Here is an 18,551-nt window from a genome sequence, read left to right as displayed (position 1 = left end):
GGTTTTATTCAGTAATCTCACAAAAACACCAATATTTTATTACCCATTTTATGTACATGAATATACAGTCTAGAAAACTGATAAAAACACATTCAGATTTTCTTATAAAGACAACGTACAAGTGCTCATTTACATTTTGCACATTAATAATGACACAATAGTTATAGCTACATAAAAATATATACAAGGATTCAAGACAGACTTGATGGTATTTGGCTTGTAACATGTGTAGATACTACACAAAAAAATGATGTAATTTTAAGAAAAGTAAAATGTGACCAGACTCAGTTTTCTTCTTAAAATTTAAAAATAAAATTCCTAATAATCATAATTATTGATACTAGTTAATAGCCAAATTTTAGACTAATTCAAATTAGCCAGGGTTACTAGTTAAATGGGCCTCCCTGGTGGCTCAGAAAGTAAAGAATCCGCTTGCAGTACAGGAGACCTGGGTTCGATCCCTGGGTTGGGAAGATTCCCCTGGAGAAGGGAACGGTTACCCACTCCAGTATTCTTGCTGGCAGAATTCCATGGACAGAGGAGCCTGGCAGGCTACAGTCCATGGGATGGCAGAGTTGAACATGACTGAGCCAGTTTCACTTTTCACTAGTTAAATATTTAGCATTAAAAAAAAATAAGGTTTGCAGTTTAAGAAACATACATTTGATAAAATTTTCTCAAAATTAATTAAGAATGGCTTATTCACCTCCTTCCAGATTCTGGAAACACACTAGAAAAGTGAATATTGAACAGCTGATTCTTTGTAAAGTGTCACCCCTAGCCCTAGAAAACATCCTTAAGGGGCCAGTGATCAGACCCTAATGGGAAACTCATAATGCACTGATGATACAGAGAGCAAAGAGCGGGAGGTGATAAGCAGCTGTGTCATGGATGGAACAGTATAATTATAAGGCATAATTATAAGATATTAACATGGTTTTGAGAAAGGTTTCAACTATTCTTAAGGAATCAATTAGATGTTGAGAATGATCAATCTTATAATGATCTCAAAAACAGTATCTTACATATTATCATGGCTGCTACCACTAATACGAAATTTAGTCTCTAACAACTCTTTTCTGTATTTTACTCTACTGGCCTGAGAAGCAGTTTCCTATTTTGAGAGCTATATGATAATAATCATATATAATTAAGTTAATGGTTTGGAAAACAAAGTGATAATAGTTTTAAAAAGGAGCAAGTAGCTCTTTTATTAGGTTGTGACACCAGTCTAAGAAGGCTTAAGGTTGGAAAGCAAGGAGTCAGGTAGTGCATGGGTTTAAGTACAAACATGCTTCTGCTCAAGGAGAGGAAGAGCATGAGAAGCCTCTGGACAACCCACAGTGGTACCTGGATGTGGAGTTAGCACACTGGGTTAGAGACAGGCTCCTACATCATCCTCTGGCCTAGATGCCATGGAACGCAACCCCTACTCAATATTAAATCGGGAGCACAAACATCTCAAAGCATACCTACCAAAAATAGATTATTCGCCCTCTTATGACAAAGCCCAGAAGGAGAGGACATTTGATTATTTTAAAAAGTGAGCTTAAAAATTATAAGGTTTCTCCTTACTTTGTCTGAAAAACTCAGAGAACAAATATTTTAACAATTCTATGACTATTAATATACTAAAAAGGCACTTAAAACCATTCCTTTTTAAGTGCACTTAAAAACATTCCTTTACAATCCAACTCAAAATACATCTGTCAACTACATTTTGGATAAAAGTAAAAAAAAAAAAAATCCACTTAACTTGGGTGTACCTTCAGGGCTAACTGTTTTGAAAGACAGAGCCCCAGCTTGCTGCAAAACAACCTGAAAGTGCTTTTATCACAGAAATGAGAAGGGCGCTAGTGGTTTGCTCTTTCACTGACAACATCCTGTAGTCGTTTAAGTAAAACATCATCATTTTCTTGACAGAGGCGTTTGGCAGGTGATTCTGCATCACCATCAATGGTTATTGCTCGCTTCTTGGTTCTCTGCTCACCTTGCCTTATCATATTGTTGATATCTTTCAAACTCTGCAAAAACAGATGATTTGTGTGAGTAAAAGGGGAAAGGGGGGAAATAGCAACAAAGAACTAAGCTAACTGCTTTTTTCTACCCTTTATCCTCTATCCAAAGCTAAACACTGAGGAAGGGATTATTTTTTGAATCTAGGTCAACTTAATAAGGGTGATTAGAATTAATCTTTTCAGGTGATTTTAAAAATTGGATTTACATTATAGCAATAGTTTTTAAAATGTGGACATCAGACCACAAGCAGCAGAGCATTTAGGAGCTTATTAGGAATGCAAATTCTCAAGTCTCAGCCTACACCTACTGAATCAGACATTCTAGGTATTGGACCCAGTGATCTCTAATCTCTAGTTTATCAAGCCCTCCAGGTGATTCTGATAAATCAAACACTTTCATCAGGTTTGAGGTCTTTTTTCTGAAGCACTGCTTTTCAAACTTTAATGTGCTTACTAATCATCTGGGGAATGATAATACGCAGATTCAGATTCAGTAGGGTTGGTGTGAGGCCTGAGATTCTGCATTTCTAACACGCTCCCAGGTGATGCTGATGTTGCTGGTCTTACTGTAAAACAGCCTTCGAGAAGTTGTTCCTGAACACTGTGCATCAACACTGTCTAGGGAATCTGCCTGCTAGAGCTTTGTGATTCAATAAGTCTATGGGACAGGAATCTGTGTTCAACAAGCTCCCCAGATTCTGACCTATGATTCTGAAATTACTGCCTTAGAATTCAATTAGACCCATTTCTGATTTTATCCAAGAATGTCTTCTAAAAGTCCTTATATGAAATCAGCTTCTATGAAGAGGAAATGCAAGTCTGTGAGGTATATCTCAGTAAACTTTATTTGCTAAGTATGGCAGGAATGTAACAAATGCTTGTGGATCTAAATGAGTTAAGAAACTAATGAGTTAAGGAGCTGCCATGTATTTGGACTGAGTTACAACCTATCCCACTACAACTCCTTCTAGTTGGTAGTCATTCTGGCTTTTGGAGATACAATGAACACATCTACTTGGCAGTCCTTGAATTACCTGAAAATAGCAATCATGTCCCCATTGGATCATCATCATTAATGGGACTAAAGATGGAGGTGACCACAGAGCTGTCTGTGTAAGTCAGAAGAAGCCTCTGCTTTCAGACTTTTCCCTATCCTGGGCGCCATCCACCAAATGAACTTTCCCTTCCAAGATCTTTCTTTACAGAGTGTCCCCATATCTGACCACTTGCAGGTGCTGCCTTACTGGTCCTTCTCAAGATGGTGCCTGAGCAGGGAAACACTGTGCTCTTGGTGCAAACTTCCCCAGTACCATGTCAGTCATAACAGATTAAACTCCCTCAACTGGATACACTGCTCTTGATCACAGGAAATTTGCCATTGTAAGAGTTTGTATTTATTTGCAGTAACTTTGCAAAAAATGGGGTATGATTAAAGATTACTAACTGGAAATCTGAAATCCAATTTTTAACATGGATATTGCCATTTTGGAGTAAAGTTTGGGAGCACGTTACCTTAGAAGGGCTGCCGTTGAATTTATATAGCAGAGCACTCCTTGGTGTAAGGCCCGACCCATTCTTGTGTGGGGACACATAAATGGAGTGCTGCTGGGAAATGCGGCGTGGGGAGCCTGGCTGTTGCTTAATATGTGGAAAAGGGGAGAGTGGCGGAGCTTCCATCTGAAATAACATAAAAGTAAAGCTTTTACAGGGCTTTCCTCATGGCTCAGTTGGTAAAGAATCTGCCTACAATGCAGGAGACCAGGTTCAATCCCTGGGTCGGAAGATACCCTGGAGAAGGAAATGGCAACCCACTCCAGTATTCTTGCCTGGAGAATTCCATGGGCAGAGGAGCCTGGCAGTCTACAGTCCATATAGTCACAAGAGTCAGACATGACTTAGCAAATAAACCACCACCAAAGCTTTTACCAGATGAAAGGTTTTCTTTCTTTTTTTGAATCCCACCATATTTTTTATTCTACACTCCCCTCCTCCTCGTAAGGGTGAAGGATCAACATGGAACTTTTTTTTCCTGTACCATGTTTTTATTCTTATTGGTATCTCCTAATTAGAAGTCTAATACTTTGGCAACTCATGTGAAGAGTTGACTCTTTGGAAAAGACCCTGATGCTGGGAAGGATTGGGGGCAGGAGGAGAAGGGGACGACACAGGATGAGATGGCTGGATGGCATCACCGACTTGATGGACATGAGTCTGGGTAAACTCCGGGAGTTGGTGATGGACAGGGAGGCCTGGCATGCTGCAATTCATGGGGTTGCAAAGGGTCAGACACGACTGAGTGACTGAACTGAACTATATCATAAGAACTTATTATGGCTGAAAAAAATTTAAAAATGATTCATTAACCCTTGTTTTTCAACAATTACTAATGGATAAACTCAAATTTATTTTTTTTGGATCTTTCAGGAAATCCTGAAGGATTCTGAGTAAGACACCAGAAGCAGTAAGCCAAGAGAATAGGAACTTCATGCCATGCTCAGAAAGTGAGGCAAAGTATAACTTATGTCCTAACACTTGCAATAAGGATCTCTCTCCACACACACATTGTTGTTGTTTAGGTGCTAAGTTGTGTCCAACTCTGTGTGACCCCATGGACTGCAATGTCAGGCTTCCTGTCCTTCACTATCTCATGGTGTTTGCTCAGATTCATGTCCATGGAGTCAGTGATGCTAGCTAACCATCTCATCCTGTCTTCCCCTCCCCACCTTGCCCTCAGTCTTTTGCAGCATCAGGGTCTTTTCCAATAAGTTGGCTCTTCACATCAGGTGGCCAATGTTAATAGAGCTTCAGCTTCAGCATCAGTCCTTCCAATGAATATTCAGGGTTGATTTCCTTTAGGGTTGACTGGTTTGATCTCCATGCACCTTTGATCACCAAAGGTGTCTCAAGAGTCTTAAGAGTCCACACGTATATACCCACAACTAGATTAGTAGCGCAGAGAATAAGAGAGACAGAGTATTCTGTGGGCCAGCAAGAAGAGTCCAACAAGGAACAAATCTCTTAATAAAATGGTTAAGACTTTATGCCCGGTGGTTTAGTCACTATGTCTAACTCTTTTGACCCCAAGTACTATAGCCACCAGGCTCCTCTGTCCATTGGATTTCTCGGGCAAGAATACTGGAGTGGCTTGCCATTTCCTTCTCCAGGGGATCTTTCCAACCATAGGACCAAATTCCCGTCTTCTGCATGGCAGGGAGATTCTTTTACCGACTGAGTTACTAGTACAAAGTATAAGACTGTATGCTGAAATGCAAAGGACTCAGAGATAAAGCACTTTTAATAATCTATACAATGTTAATCTATAAATGGAGATGACTCCTTAATTACTATTTCATTCATCATCTTCACCTGAAGCTAGGAAAACTAGTTTTGTTTTTTGTTTTTTTCCCAATTAGCTGATGTTAGAGATATTCTCAGTATAGAAGATGGGGGGGGGGGGGAATGTGTGGAACTGAGGGAGAAGAATGAGTAGTCATGGCCTCTGAGGACAGTCAGCTCATATTCATTGAAAGGGACAAGGAAAGAAATGTAAAGACACAAACATGTATATAGCTACTGCCTGAATGCAGCTTCTACTCGGTTCCTCTTTCTTATAACTGAAGTCTGCTCTTTTGGGAACCAACGTCAGCTTATACACTGGTAATACTTATAAAGGCCTGCTGGTAGTGTCAAATCTAGATACAGCATAAAAATTTCTTAGCGTTGTTTCTATTATTGACTCAAGCCTATTTATCTCCTTTTCTCTTTATCTTGAGAAAAACATTTCTCTCAGAAATATAACAATAGAAATCAAAAACAAGGGAAAAAACCACCAGAATTGTTTTCATTTTTCCATGTTCCCATTGACTCCTTGCCCATATGCATCCATAATTTCTAGGAATGTATGATCACAGTATGGATGAAATTTCCATAATTTTCTCTAGTCTGTTTTATCACAGCCTTAATTACTCTGATTAATCACTAGCATGTTTTCTCCTGTAAAATGTATTAGTAAGGCTTTAACTTTGAAATACTTATCAAAATAAACTCAGAGTAAATTATGAGAACAGATATTAATAAAGTAGTAAAATAAAAAACATACCACATGGTCCTGATTTGACAAGTCATATTTCAATGCGAATGACTTCACTCTTCCTACATATATTGTATTGTAAAATTTGATAAGATCACCTCTTTCCTCTTTCACTGGTCCACTGGAGCAGTCCGGTGTTTTTGTAGCATCTTCCAAGTCTGTTAAAAGAATTCAGTGTTGTGATAGGTGTACCTTAATCTATAATTTGAGGATCTGAAACACAACTCTCTCTACAATATAAAAGCGAAAAAAATCAAATAAACCTAAATATTTATGTAAGACAATGACTATTTTTAGAAAAGTTCAGAAATCTACCTATATTATGGATAAATTAAATTGGAAACTTGAGAAATACAAACATGTAAACTTAAATGGGTGCTCTATTCTCTAGATATCACTTCAGCAAGAATGTTTTCACAACCATTCCTTTGAACCCACTGTCACCGGTGACTCTCAGAGGGGCACCAGCCCTGGGTTGAAATTTACCTAAACTGAGCTTCAGAATATGGGTAACAGTGGTAAATCCTGAGCTTCAGATAACAAAAAGGACTGCAGATATTCTTACTGGCTCTTTGGAAAAGGTGGAAAGACTCTAAAAGGTAAAGTGTATCCTCAGAGGTTAAGGAAGAAGCAAGGTGAATTGCTTATGTTTACTTTTCTGCAAATACATGGCAGGTGACAAGTGTTCAAAAAGCCTTATTTTCTCATGCACAACAGGAACTTAATGCTGTCTATAGGTATCATCCTCAGCTATAAAATTATAGCTTGCCCCAAGGTGCTTTCATATGTTTTAATGTAACTCTAGGGTAGCTTGTGACACCAGGCAGAACTTTATCCTGTTCTTTTTTTGGGGGGAAGAGAATTACAAAACATCTTCTACTTGTACTAACAAGAATCACCTAGCTCTGGGTTGATGTTTACCTAAACTGAGCTTCTTGTACACAGCTAAGAAAACTACTGGAAATTAAAAAGAATTCAGCATGTGAAAAAAATGTCTCATTCTCAATACATTGGCCTGCAAACATTGAGAATATGAGTACAAGAATGTTGCCCCCTTGGTTTTCCCTGTAGCTCAAACAGTAAAGAAAGAGCCTGCAATGCAGGAGACCCAGGTTCAATCTCTGGGTCGAGAATATCCTCTTAAGAAAGGAATGGTAATCCACTCCAGTATTCTTGCCTGTAGAATCCCATGGACAGAGGAGCCTGGTGGGGTACAGTCCACGGGATCACAAAGAGTTGGACACAACTGAGCACCTAACACTACTACTACTACTATGCTTCTACCTTAGGAAAATAAGAAAACTCTGACATTGTCCAAGGGTCAGGCAGCCTACAGGGAATCTCCCTGGGGAATCTCGGTCCCCATTTGGATGTCTTTTTTACTCCCGTTATTTTTGCAGGATCTTAGTAAGGCAGAAAAAGCTATGTGATCAGTAAGTTGAAAAAATGCTGCATATTATAGCGTTCTCTTAGGAATTCAGAATACATGTTAGTATAATAAAGGCTTACAGAAGTTTTGTAATTAGAAAAAAATACATTCACTTTAATTCCATATTTCTCAAACTTTCTATGCACAGTCTCTCTTCTCCATGACACTTGCTACCATCCTGGGGGACACTGTTCCAAGACAGTAAACACTGGCTTAGTTACAGCTGCTGCTGCTGCTGCTAAGTCACATCAGTTGTGTCCGACTGTGTGTGACCCCATACGTGGCAGCCCACCAGGCTTGCCCATCCCTGGGATTCTCCAGGCAAGAACACTGGAGTGGGTTGCCATTTTCATTCTCCAATGCGTGAAAGTGAAAAGTGAAAGTGAAGTCACTCAGTCGTGTCTGACTCGTCACGACCCCATGGACTGCAGCCGACCAGGCTCCTCTGTCCGTGGGATTTTCCAGGCAAGAGTACTGGAGTGGGAAGCCATCGCCTTCTCCTTAGTTACAGCAGTTGTAGGTTATTCTTGTTATCAGTTCAGTTCAGTTTAGTCGCTCAGTCGTGTCCAACTCTTTGCAACCCCATGAATTGCAGCACGCCAGGCCTCCCTGTCCATCACCAACTCCCGGAGTTCACTCAGACTCACATCCATCGAGTCAGTGATGCCATCCAGCCATCTCATCCCCTGTCGTCCCCTTTTCCTCCTGCCCCCAATCCCTCCCAGCAACAGAGTCTTTTCCAATCAGTCAACTCTTCGCATGAGGTGGCCAACGTACTGGAGTTTCAGCTTTAGCATCATTCCTTCCAAAGAACACCCAGGCCTAATCTCCTTTAGGATGGACTGGTTGGTTCTCCTTGCAGTCCAAGGGACTCTCAAGAGTCTTCTCCAACACCACAGTTCAAAAGCATCAATTCTTCAGCGCTCAGCCTTCTTCACAGTCCAACTCTCACATCCAGACATGATCACTGGAAAAACCATAGCCTTGACTAGACAGACCTTTGTTGGCAAAGTAATGTCTCTGCTTTTGAATATGCTGTCTAGGTTGGTCATAACTTTTCTTCCAAGGAGTAAGCGTCTTTTAATTTCATGGCTGCAGTCACCATCTGCAGTGATTTTGGAGCCCCAAAAAATAGTCTGACACTGTTTCCATTGTTTCCCCATCTATTTCCCATGAAGTGATCCATCCCCATGGAAAAGAAATTCTTGTTATACAGAACATTAAAAAAAAAAAAAAAAAAAAAAAAGGTGAACTAAGTGAGTAAAGAAGAACAGCATTTCAGTTCAGTTCAATTCAGTCGCTCAGTCGTGTTCAACTCTTTGTGACTCCATGAATCACAGCACACCAGGCCTCCCTGAACAATACCAACTCCCTGAGCCCACCCAAACTCATGTCCATTGAGTCAGTGATGCCATCCAACCATCTAATCCTCTGTTGTCCCCTTCTCCTCTTGCCCTCAATCTTTCCCAGCATCAGGGTCTTTTCAAGTGAGTCAGTTCTTCCCATCAGGTGGCCAAAGTATTGGAGTTTCAGCTTCAACATCAGACCTTCCAATGAACACCCAGGACTGGTCTCCTTTAGGATGGACTGGTTGGATCTCCTTCCAGTCCAAGGGACTCTCAAGAGTCTTCTCCAACACCACAGTTCAAAAGCATCAATTCTTCAGCTCTCAGCTTTCTTTATACTCCAACTCTCACATCCATACACAAATACTGGAAAAACCATAGCCTTGACTAGACAGACCTTTGTTGACAAAGTAATGTCTCTGCTTTTTAATATGCTGCCTAGGTTGGTCATAACTTTCCTTCCAAGGAGTAAGCATCTTTTAATTTCATGGCTGCAATCTCCATGTGCAGTGATTTTGGAGCCCCCCAGAATAAAGTCAGCCACTGTTTCCACTGTTTCCCCATCTATTTCCCATGAAGTGATGGGACTGGATGCCATGATCTTCATTTTCTGAATGTTGAGCTTTAAGCCAACTTTTTCACTCTCCACTTTCACTTTCATCAAGAGGCTCTTTAGTTCCTCTTCACTTTCTGCCATAAGGGTGGTGTCATCTGCCTATCTGAGGTTACTAATATTTCTCCTGGCAATCTTGATTCCAGCTTGTGCTTCCGCCAGCCCAGCATTTCGCATGATGTACTCTGCATAGAACTTAAATAAGCAGGGTGACAATATACAGCCTTGACATACTCCTTTTCCTATTTGGAACCAGTCTATTGTTCCATGTCCAGTTCTAACTGTTGCCCCCTGACCTGCGTATAGGTTTCTCAAGAGGCAGGTCGGGTGGTCTGGTATTCCCATCTCTTTCAGAATTTTCCACAGTTTATTGTGATCCACACAGTCAAAGGCTTTGGCATAGTCAATAAAGCAGAAATAGATGTTTTTCTGGAACTCTCTTGCTTTTTTCATGATCCAGCAGATGTTGGCAATTTGATCTCTGGTTCCTCTTCCTTTTCTAAAACCAGCTTGAACATCTGGAAGTTCATGGTTCACGTATTGCTGAAGCCTGGCTTGGAGAATTTTGAGCATTACTTTAGTAGCATGTACTGCTGCTACTGCTAAGTCACTTCAGTCGTGTCCGACTTTGTGGGACCCCATAGATGGCAGCCCACCAGGCTCCCATGGTGTGAAATGAGTGCAACTGCGCAGTTGTTTGAACATTCTTTGGCATTTCCTTTCTTTGGGATTGGAATGAAAACTGACCTTTTCCCGTCCTGTGGCCACTGCTGAATTTTCCAAATTTGCTGACATATTGAGTGCAGCACTTTCACAGCATCATCTTTTAGGATTTGAAATAGTTCAACTGGAATTCCATCACCTCCACTAGTTTTGTTTGTAGTGATGCTTCCTAAGGCCCACTTGACTTCACATTCCAGGATGTCTGGCTCTAGGTTAGTGATCACACCATTGTGATTAACTGGGTCGTGAAGATCTTTTTTGTACAGTTCTTCTGTGTATTCTTGCCACCTCTTCTTAATATCTTCGGCTTCTCAGGTCCATACCATTTCTGTCCTTTATTGAGTCCATCTTTGCATGAAATGTTCCCTTGGTATCTCTAATTTTCCTGAAGAGATCTCTAGTCTTTCCCATTCTATTGTTTTCCTCTATTTCTTTGCATTGATCGCTGAGAAAGGCTTTCTTATCCCTCCTTGCTATTCTTTGGAACTCTGCATTCAGATGCCTGTATCTTTCCTTTTCTCCTTTGTTTTTCGCTTCTCTTCTTTTCACAGCTATTTGTAAGGCCTCCCCAGAAAGCCATTTTGCTTTTTTGCATTTCTTTTTCTTGGGGATGGTCTTGATCCCTGTCTCCTGTACAATGTCATGAACCTCTGTCCATAGTTCATCAGGCACTCTGTCTATGAGATCTAGTCCCTTAAATCTATTTCTCACTTCCACTGTATAATCATAAGGGATTTGATTTAGATCATACCTGGATGGTTTAGTGGTTTTCCCCAGTTTCTTCAATTTAAGTCTGAATTTAACAATAAGGAGTTCATGATCTGAGCCACAGTCAGCTCCGGGTCTTGTTTTTGCTGACTGTATAGAGCTTCTCCATCTTTGGCTGCAAAGAATATAATCAATCTGATTTTGGTGCTGGCCATATGGTGATGTCCACGTGTAAAGTCTTCTCTTGTGTTGTTGGAAGAGGGTGTTTGCTATGACCAGTGCTTTCTGTTGGCAAAACTCTATTAGCCTTTGCCCTGTTTTCATTCTGTACTCCAAGGCCAAAAATCTGTTACTTCAGGTGTTTTTGCTGACTTCCTACTTTTGCATTCCAGTCCCATATCATGAAAAGGACATCTGTTTTGGGTGTTAGTTCTAAAAGGTCTTTTACTTCTTCATAAACAAGAACAACATCTAGCTATTTAGTATTTTTTCATTTCAAAACAGAAAACAAGATGCCAGTTATCCTTTAAGCTGGAAAAAGATTTCTACATTCTTACCTCTTTAAGGACTTTGGCACTCAGAAATTAAAGCTTCAGTAGGCCTGGTGACCCATCTTACAACATATCCCTTGGCAGACAGAACTTATGAAAGACTGGGAAAGAGAATGAGATCTTCCTGCTTGGTGCTATAAATGGTTCAAATCTGTTTTCCCTGAGAGGGTAGAAGGGATCTCTGCTTAATATAAATTTAGGCACATGGTATTTATTTGACATATATTTGTGAAATGAACCAATGAACTATATATGGATTCATAATTTTCCCTAATGTTCTCATGAATAAGAAGAATGTCTTTTCTGAATTATCATATAATACTGTCAAGCAATTAAAATGTGGTTTTATAAAAAACTATCAGTGAATGAGAGAAGCTCTTAGAAAAAAGGAGATATTATCTGCAGAACTCTGGAGAAACATGCTGAAATTTTTAGCCTGGATCTCTGACTTCAGAATTTTCAAAGGATCTAAAGTGAAAGTGGGAAGGGACAAGGCAAATTATTCCAGGGCTGCAGGTGGCCAACAAATGCAACCATAAAACGTGGTTAGTTTCATATCCCAGGACAATATAATTGCATTCAGGGGAAAAGAGACTGACAGCACAGTAGATATGTACTTCTCAGGGGAAGTGGTTTCAGAGGATGGGCACACATAATTGTCTAGAATGCACATATTAATGAAACCCCATCCTTCACTCCCAGAGGAGCTGCTCAAGTGACTGATGCTGATTTCTTTGCATATAGTCCTTAGTCTTCAGTCTGAGAAGAAACATATACAGTGAGTTTTTACCATCTGAAACTGGAGAAAGTAAAGAAGCAAAATTAGGACGAAAGTAAGAAAGACTAGAATTTATTTATAAATTCAAGGGTCATGTTGAGATGTGATGGGCTTGACCAGCACAGCAGCACTTCCCTGGAGTAAGCATTTGGTATTTGTCGTGTATTTCTCCTACCACGTTCCTCCTTATCCTCTTTTGCTCCTCACTGTAAAAGTGTGTAGGCTGCGGTGCCCTTGAGCTCCAGTTATGGAAAAGTCACCGAGCACACACCAGTTTAAAACTACAGTGCTTTAAGACCATTTTGGCAGTTTCTCATAAGCTCTAAAAGGCATTCATTGTAATCTAAAACCAAGGAAACCTTGTTTACACAGACAATCTAAAAAGAAAATGTGCCCTACCCACATTTGGCTGTCTATCTGGTGACCGTAAAATAGTTCTGATGTGAATAAAGTCACTTTATTATCAATTTGTAGTTATCAGTCTTATACATCTCCTATGGAAACAGAACTTTTGTCACTTGAGAGGATTTAACTGTTTTTGTGTGTCTGACCTAGTTTTCAACATTTAAAGGATTTTATGTAAGGAATATGGCCTTAGAAAAATTAGCTTAAAAAAAAAAAAGACATTTAAAGAGCCATACTCATTAATAAAATATATTTTATACTTATAAACAAAATAATAATTACTACTTACTTACTAAGGTCTTACTGTGAGAAGGCCTTGTATGAAACACCACACATGCATCTTTTTTTAAAAAAATTCTTAAGCCAAGCCTCAGAGGAAGTATTGTAAAGTTTTCAATTTACTTGAGCATTATGTTTGCATCACTTAGACTAAGCTATAATCTGGATCTCTCAAGTGTTCTAATCAAGAATGCTAGTCTGGGGTGCTCTGCTAACATGATAATGAATGCACAGGCTGAGTATCCAGTTGGTTTTTTAACAAGGGAGCTCTTTCTCCACAGGCGGCTACTATAAATAGGGTTTCTATTAGGCATATCTCAATCAAAGACCAATGCTTTGATAATTAACATACTTGACATCAGAAGTAGGTTTTTATTGATGAAAACAGTGGTCATTTATTAAGTATGCCTAATCCTAAAAATCGGTCTATGTTGAGGGAGATTAGAAGTACTTAAAATAAGAAGATTGGCAGGTGCATTTCTTTACACTAACAATGAAATATCAAGACAGGGAATATAATCCAACAATCCCTTTTAAAATTGCATCCAAAAAATAAAAAAACCCAACAACAAAAAACTTAAGAATAATCCTCATCAAGCAGGTGAGAGACTTATATACTGAGAATTATACAACATTCATAAAGGAAACTGAAGATGATTCAAAGAAGTGGAAAGATATCCCATGCTCTTGTACTGGAAGAATATTGTTAAAATGGCATGCTACCCAAAACAATCTACAGATTTAATGAAATCCCTATCAAATTACCCAGGACATTTTTCACAGAACTAGAACAAATAATACTAAAACTTACAGAGAACTATAAAAGACCCATAACTGCCAAAGCAATCTGGGTCCATGATCTTAGTTTGTTTTTAATGTTGAGTTTCAAGCCAGCTTTTTCACTCTCCTCTTTCACCTGCATCAAGAGGCTCTTTAGTTCCTCTTTGTTTTCTGCCATTAGAGTGGTATCATCTGCGTATCTGAGATTGCTAATAGTTCTCCTGACAGTCTTGATTCCAGCTTGTGCTTCATCCAGCCCAGCATTTTGCATGATGTACTCTGCGTAGAAGTTACATAAGCAGGATGACAATACACAGGCTTGTCCTACTACTTTCTAATTTTGAACCAGTCGGTTGTTTCACGTCCAGTTCTGTTGCTTCTTGACCCACATACATGTTTCTCAGGAGACAGGTAAGTTGGTCTAATAGTCCCATCTATTTCTTTTAAGAATTTTCCAGTTTGTTGTGATCCACATAGTCAAAGGCCTGAGTATAGTCAATGAAGTAGAAGTTTTTCGGAAACTCCCTTGCTTTCTCCATAATCCAACAAATATTGGCAATGTGATCTCTAGTTTCTCTGCCTTTTTTAAGCCCAGCTTGAACATCTGGAAGTTTTTGGTTCATGTACTGAAGTCTAGCTTGAAGGGTTTTGAGCATAACCGTGCTAATATGTAAAGTGAGTACAACTGTAGTTTGAACATTCTTTGGCATTGCCTCTCTTTGGGATGGAATGAAAACTGATCATTTCCAGTCCTGTGGCCACTGCTGAGTTTTCCAAATTTGCTGACATATTCAGTGCAGCACTTTTTTTTTTTTTTTTTTTTTTAATTTTATTTTTAAACTTTACAATATTGTAGTGCAGCACTTTAATAGCATCATCTTTTAGGGTTTTAAACAGCTCAGCTGGAATTCTGTCATTTCCACTAGCTTTGTTCATATTAATACAGTGTTTCCTAAGGCCCACTTGATTTCATACTCCAGGATGTCTGGCTCTAGTGAGTGACCATACCGTCGTGGTTATCCAGGTCATTAAGACTTTTTGTATTATTCTTCTGGGTATTCTTGCCACCTCTTCTTAATCTCTTCTGCTTCTGTGAGGTCCTTACCATTTCTGTCCTTTATCATGCCCATCCTTACATGAAATGTTCCCTTGGCATCTCCAGTTTTCTTGAAGAGATCTCTAGTCTACATCTATACAAAAAGAATTGAATTTGGCCTGTGTGGCCTTAAATGCGATCAGATTCTAGGACGTTATCATTAAAGCATTTTTTCATTAAGACCTTAAAACTTAAGAACCCAGTAGACACCATAATGATCATGGATATTTGGGTAATTTAAAAAATGTTTCTGACCCAGTCAATTTTCTTTAAGAATTTGCTCTAAGGATGTGGACCAAAGACCAACTTACAATGATGTTCCTCACAAAGCTGTATATAATTAGAACAACCTAAATGCCTCACATTGAGGAATTAAATAAATTACAGTACCTATATACACATGCACACATACGTCTACATTAAGTAATGGAAAGATGAGACAAGAAAAAGGATATAGGCAGAAGAGGCCTTTTCATAATCGATCAACATATGAATACCAAATATTTGATTCTTCTTTCTTTAAAAAAAATTACTAGAGTCTTAAGTCTTAGCATGATGGTGGAACAAGGTGACCTTGCTGATGGTGGCAGAATATCGAATACACTTATTAATGAACAGGACATTTCCTTGTCTTCCCGGGCAGATCACTGACAGCTGTCCTACTTTTCCTGTCATTCAGATTTAGTTTTGAATTTTATTGTGTCTTTTATACAATAAATGTGTACAAGTATATACAATATTAGTGTGTATAAGTATACTAGGAAACTTCTAAAACACAATTAAACAGAGGACAAATTAATAGTTTCTATACACAATCTCTGTGGAGGGAGGTACCTGACCCATACTTATTTCAAAGTCACATGTTTCTTCTCAAAACACACATGCATTATCCACCCCACCTACATAAGTAACTCCAAGACACCCACTGTAGTATGTAACCAAATATATAACCAAAGGTATACTACATATAGAATGCTAAATTGGGCAACTTACCACAATCTGTCATTTCAAAATCACCGTTCAGGTTTTTATTGTATGCCACAACTTCTCTTGGAATACTTTTCAATAGTACACTTCTATAGACCTATAGGTTATAAGGGAAATAAAGGACTGTTGAGTCACAAACAGGCACAGGTTAAGCAAAACCAAAATAAGAAGAGCAAGATATCAAGCCAATTAAAAAGTATTTGTCTGTATGGGTGACAATTAAGGGCAAGATGTTATTCAGTTCAGTTCAGTCGCTCAGTTGTGTCCTACTCTTTGCAACCCCATGAATTGCAGCACGCCAGGCCTCCCTGTCCATGACCATCTCCCAGAGTTCATTCAAACTCATGTCCATCGAGTCGGTGATGCCATCCAGCCATCTCATCCTCTGTCGTCCCCTTCTCCTCCTGCCCCCAACCCCTCCCAGCATCAGAGTCTTTTCCAATGAGTCAACTCTTCGCATGAGGTGGCCAAAGCATTGGAGTTGCAGCTTTAGCATCCGTCCTTCCAAAGAACACCCAGGCCTAACCTCCTTTAGGATGGACTAGTTGGATCTCCTTGCAGTCCAAGGGACTCTCAAGAGTCTTCTCCAACACCACAGTTCAAAAGCATCAATTCTTCGACGCTCAGCTTTCTTCACAGTCCAACTCTCACATCCATACATGACCACAGGAAAAACCATAGTCTTGACTAGACGGACCTTTGTTGGCAAAGTAATGTCTCTGCTTTTGAATATGTTATCTAGGTTGGTCATAACTTTTCTTCCAAGGAGTAAGAGTCTTTTAATTTCATGGCTGCAATCACCATCTGCAGTGATTTTGGAGCCCAAAAAAATAAAGTCTGACACTGTTTCCACTGTTTCCCCATCTATTTCCCATGAAGTGATGAGACTAGATGCCATGATCTTCGTTTTCTGAATGTTGAGCTTTAAGCCTGTAGATTACTGCAAACATCTTAAAAGAGGAGCTACTAAAGCAGAGCCTACCACCTGAAATATGCCATTTAGGAGGTTACAAATTAGAAGAATTAAGTCAGCAGCAACTAAACACTGATGAGCAAGTTTTGCCAATTAAAAGCTACTTCAAAGATCTGAGCCTATTCCTTCTTCCCTTTAATTCCTTACGTGAGACTCATTTGATCTCGCTGGGGCTTGCTTTCCTGTTCCAATCCCATACCAAGTCTTTTCAGGTGGGCACCTGAAAATGTGTTCCCCTCTCTGCTCCTAAACTGTTTTTAACCTCCAGGGTAACTGAAAAGCGTGACCCATTCTCCCTCATCCTATGGATAATGGTATTGAGAGAATTTTTAGGAAGCTGTGGCATGACTTTTTTTTTTGGCTGCGCTGGGTCTTTGTTGTGGCATGCTGGCCTTCTCTAGCTGCAGTGCGTCAGGACTTCTTTTGGTGCAAAGCATGGGCTCTAGAGTGCATGGCTCACTAGTTGCAGATTGTGGGCTCTCTAGTTGTGGTGCATGGGCTTAGCTGCCCCACGGCATGTGGGATATGAATTATCCTACCAGGGATCAAACCCATGTCCCCTGCATTGGAAGGTGGATTCTTAACCACTGGATCATGAGGGAAATCCCCTGACCCAATTTTGACCCACATTAACTTTGCCTTAATGAACTTAGGGATGTTCTGAACCTCTCTAAGCTCTGTTCCTGAACGATTTTTCTGAAGAGGCCCAGAAACCAGGCCTCTTCTAGTCTATCACAGGATACAAAAAATGCCTATACTTGGCTCTTCTAGTATCTCTATATTGCTAGCAGTGTATTTGGGGCTTCAGTAAAGAAGTGAAACTACCTGTGGGGCTCTCCTACAGAAGGGTATGGCTACTAGTACTGGGGCCAGGGTTATCTCAGCTACTATTTTCTCTCTTCTAGTCTAAGATGGCAGATCACTGGGGCCAGAGAGGAGGCCAATATGTTCCCTTAGAGCAATCAGGCTGTTGAACGGCCAAAGCCTTACAGTAAACTAATCCTGTGTTCTTCACAACAACAATAAAAATCATGTAGAGTTAACAGTTATTAAATGCTTACCATGTACCAGGCCACTATGCTAACATTTTATATTTCCATGACTGAAATGTTGTATAGAATTCTTACCAGGGCTATTATATAAAAAATGACTGACATCTATTCAAATTCAAAGATACAAACATTAAGATTCTTAGCAAATGGAAAAAAGAAACTCAACTTAATATATTCTCAAATTTCACTGGATTTAAATATCATCAGAGAATCAAATCTCATATAATTAAAGAATATTATTATTATAAATATTTTTCATTAGATTTTCTAGTGAAAAACATCCCCACTCAACAAATGGACACATGGAATAAGAGAATGTGTGAGAAGTACATGCAAATATGTAGATTAGTCAGAAACAGCAAGATTTTTGGCTTCTATTGAAACTGGTTTTTGATTAAAATTGTCTCAAGTTTAATGGTATCCATAAAACCAAATATCTATAGTAAACCTAGAAAAAAAGTTTACCTTTTATATGATTTATCAGCAGAGAAATAGTACAGATCTATTTTGGGACAGGAGGAAAAATAATGTAACTCACGTGACTATTAGCTTGGGGCTGATTCCTATAACTTTTCATTATTTCTTGAAAAGTTCTTTCTTCCTTTGTTACCTAAGGAAAATAAAAACCTCATTCATCAATTGCTTTTAAAAGAAAAATGGCTCTAAACAAAAACTTCAATTACCAGTTGGCATTGAGAGCAGTCTTGCAGAAAGCTATTAACC

At 39.3% G+C, this 18,551-nt stretch overlaps 1 protein-coding gene across 3 annotated transcripts in view; it reads right to left on the bottom strand.

Annotated features, from left to right (window-relative positions):
- Positions 1-560: 560 nt before the first annotated feature.
- RBL1 (RB transcriptional corepressor like 1) overlaps positions 561-18,551 on the bottom strand; it is a 60,928-nt gene continuing 42,937 nt past the window's right edge. For 2 of the 3 annotated variants that reach the window (XM_006051722.4, XM_006051723.4), the window contains 5 exons: positions 18,367-18,438; positions 15,810-15,900; positions 6,118-6,266; positions 3,531-3,695; positions 561-2,024 (listed from right to left, as the gene is read on the bottom strand). In XM_006051722.4, the coding sequence (XP_006051784.3) occupies positions 1,854-2,024; positions 3,531-3,695; positions 6,118-6,266; positions 15,810-15,900; positions 18,367-18,438 (648 nt within the window). In that variant the 3' untranslated portion in view covers positions 561-1,853. The remainder of the gene's footprint in view (positions 2,025-3,530; positions 3,696-6,117; positions 6,267-15,809; positions 15,901-18,366; positions 18,439-18,551) is intronic. The other variant, XM_025263495.3, reaches the window with a different exon arrangement.

Source organism: Bubalus bubalis, chromosome 14 (genome assembly GCF_019923935.1).
Source record: "Bubalus bubalis isolate 160015118507 breed Murrah chromosome 14, NDDB_SH_1, whole genome shotgun sequence".
NCBI classification, from domain to species: Eukaryota; Metazoa; Chordata; class Mammalia; order Artiodactyla; family Bovidae; genus Bubalus; species Bubalus bubalis.
The sequence above is the reverse complement of the archived record's forward strand: the minus strand, read 5'-3'. Positions and strand labels throughout refer to the sequence as shown.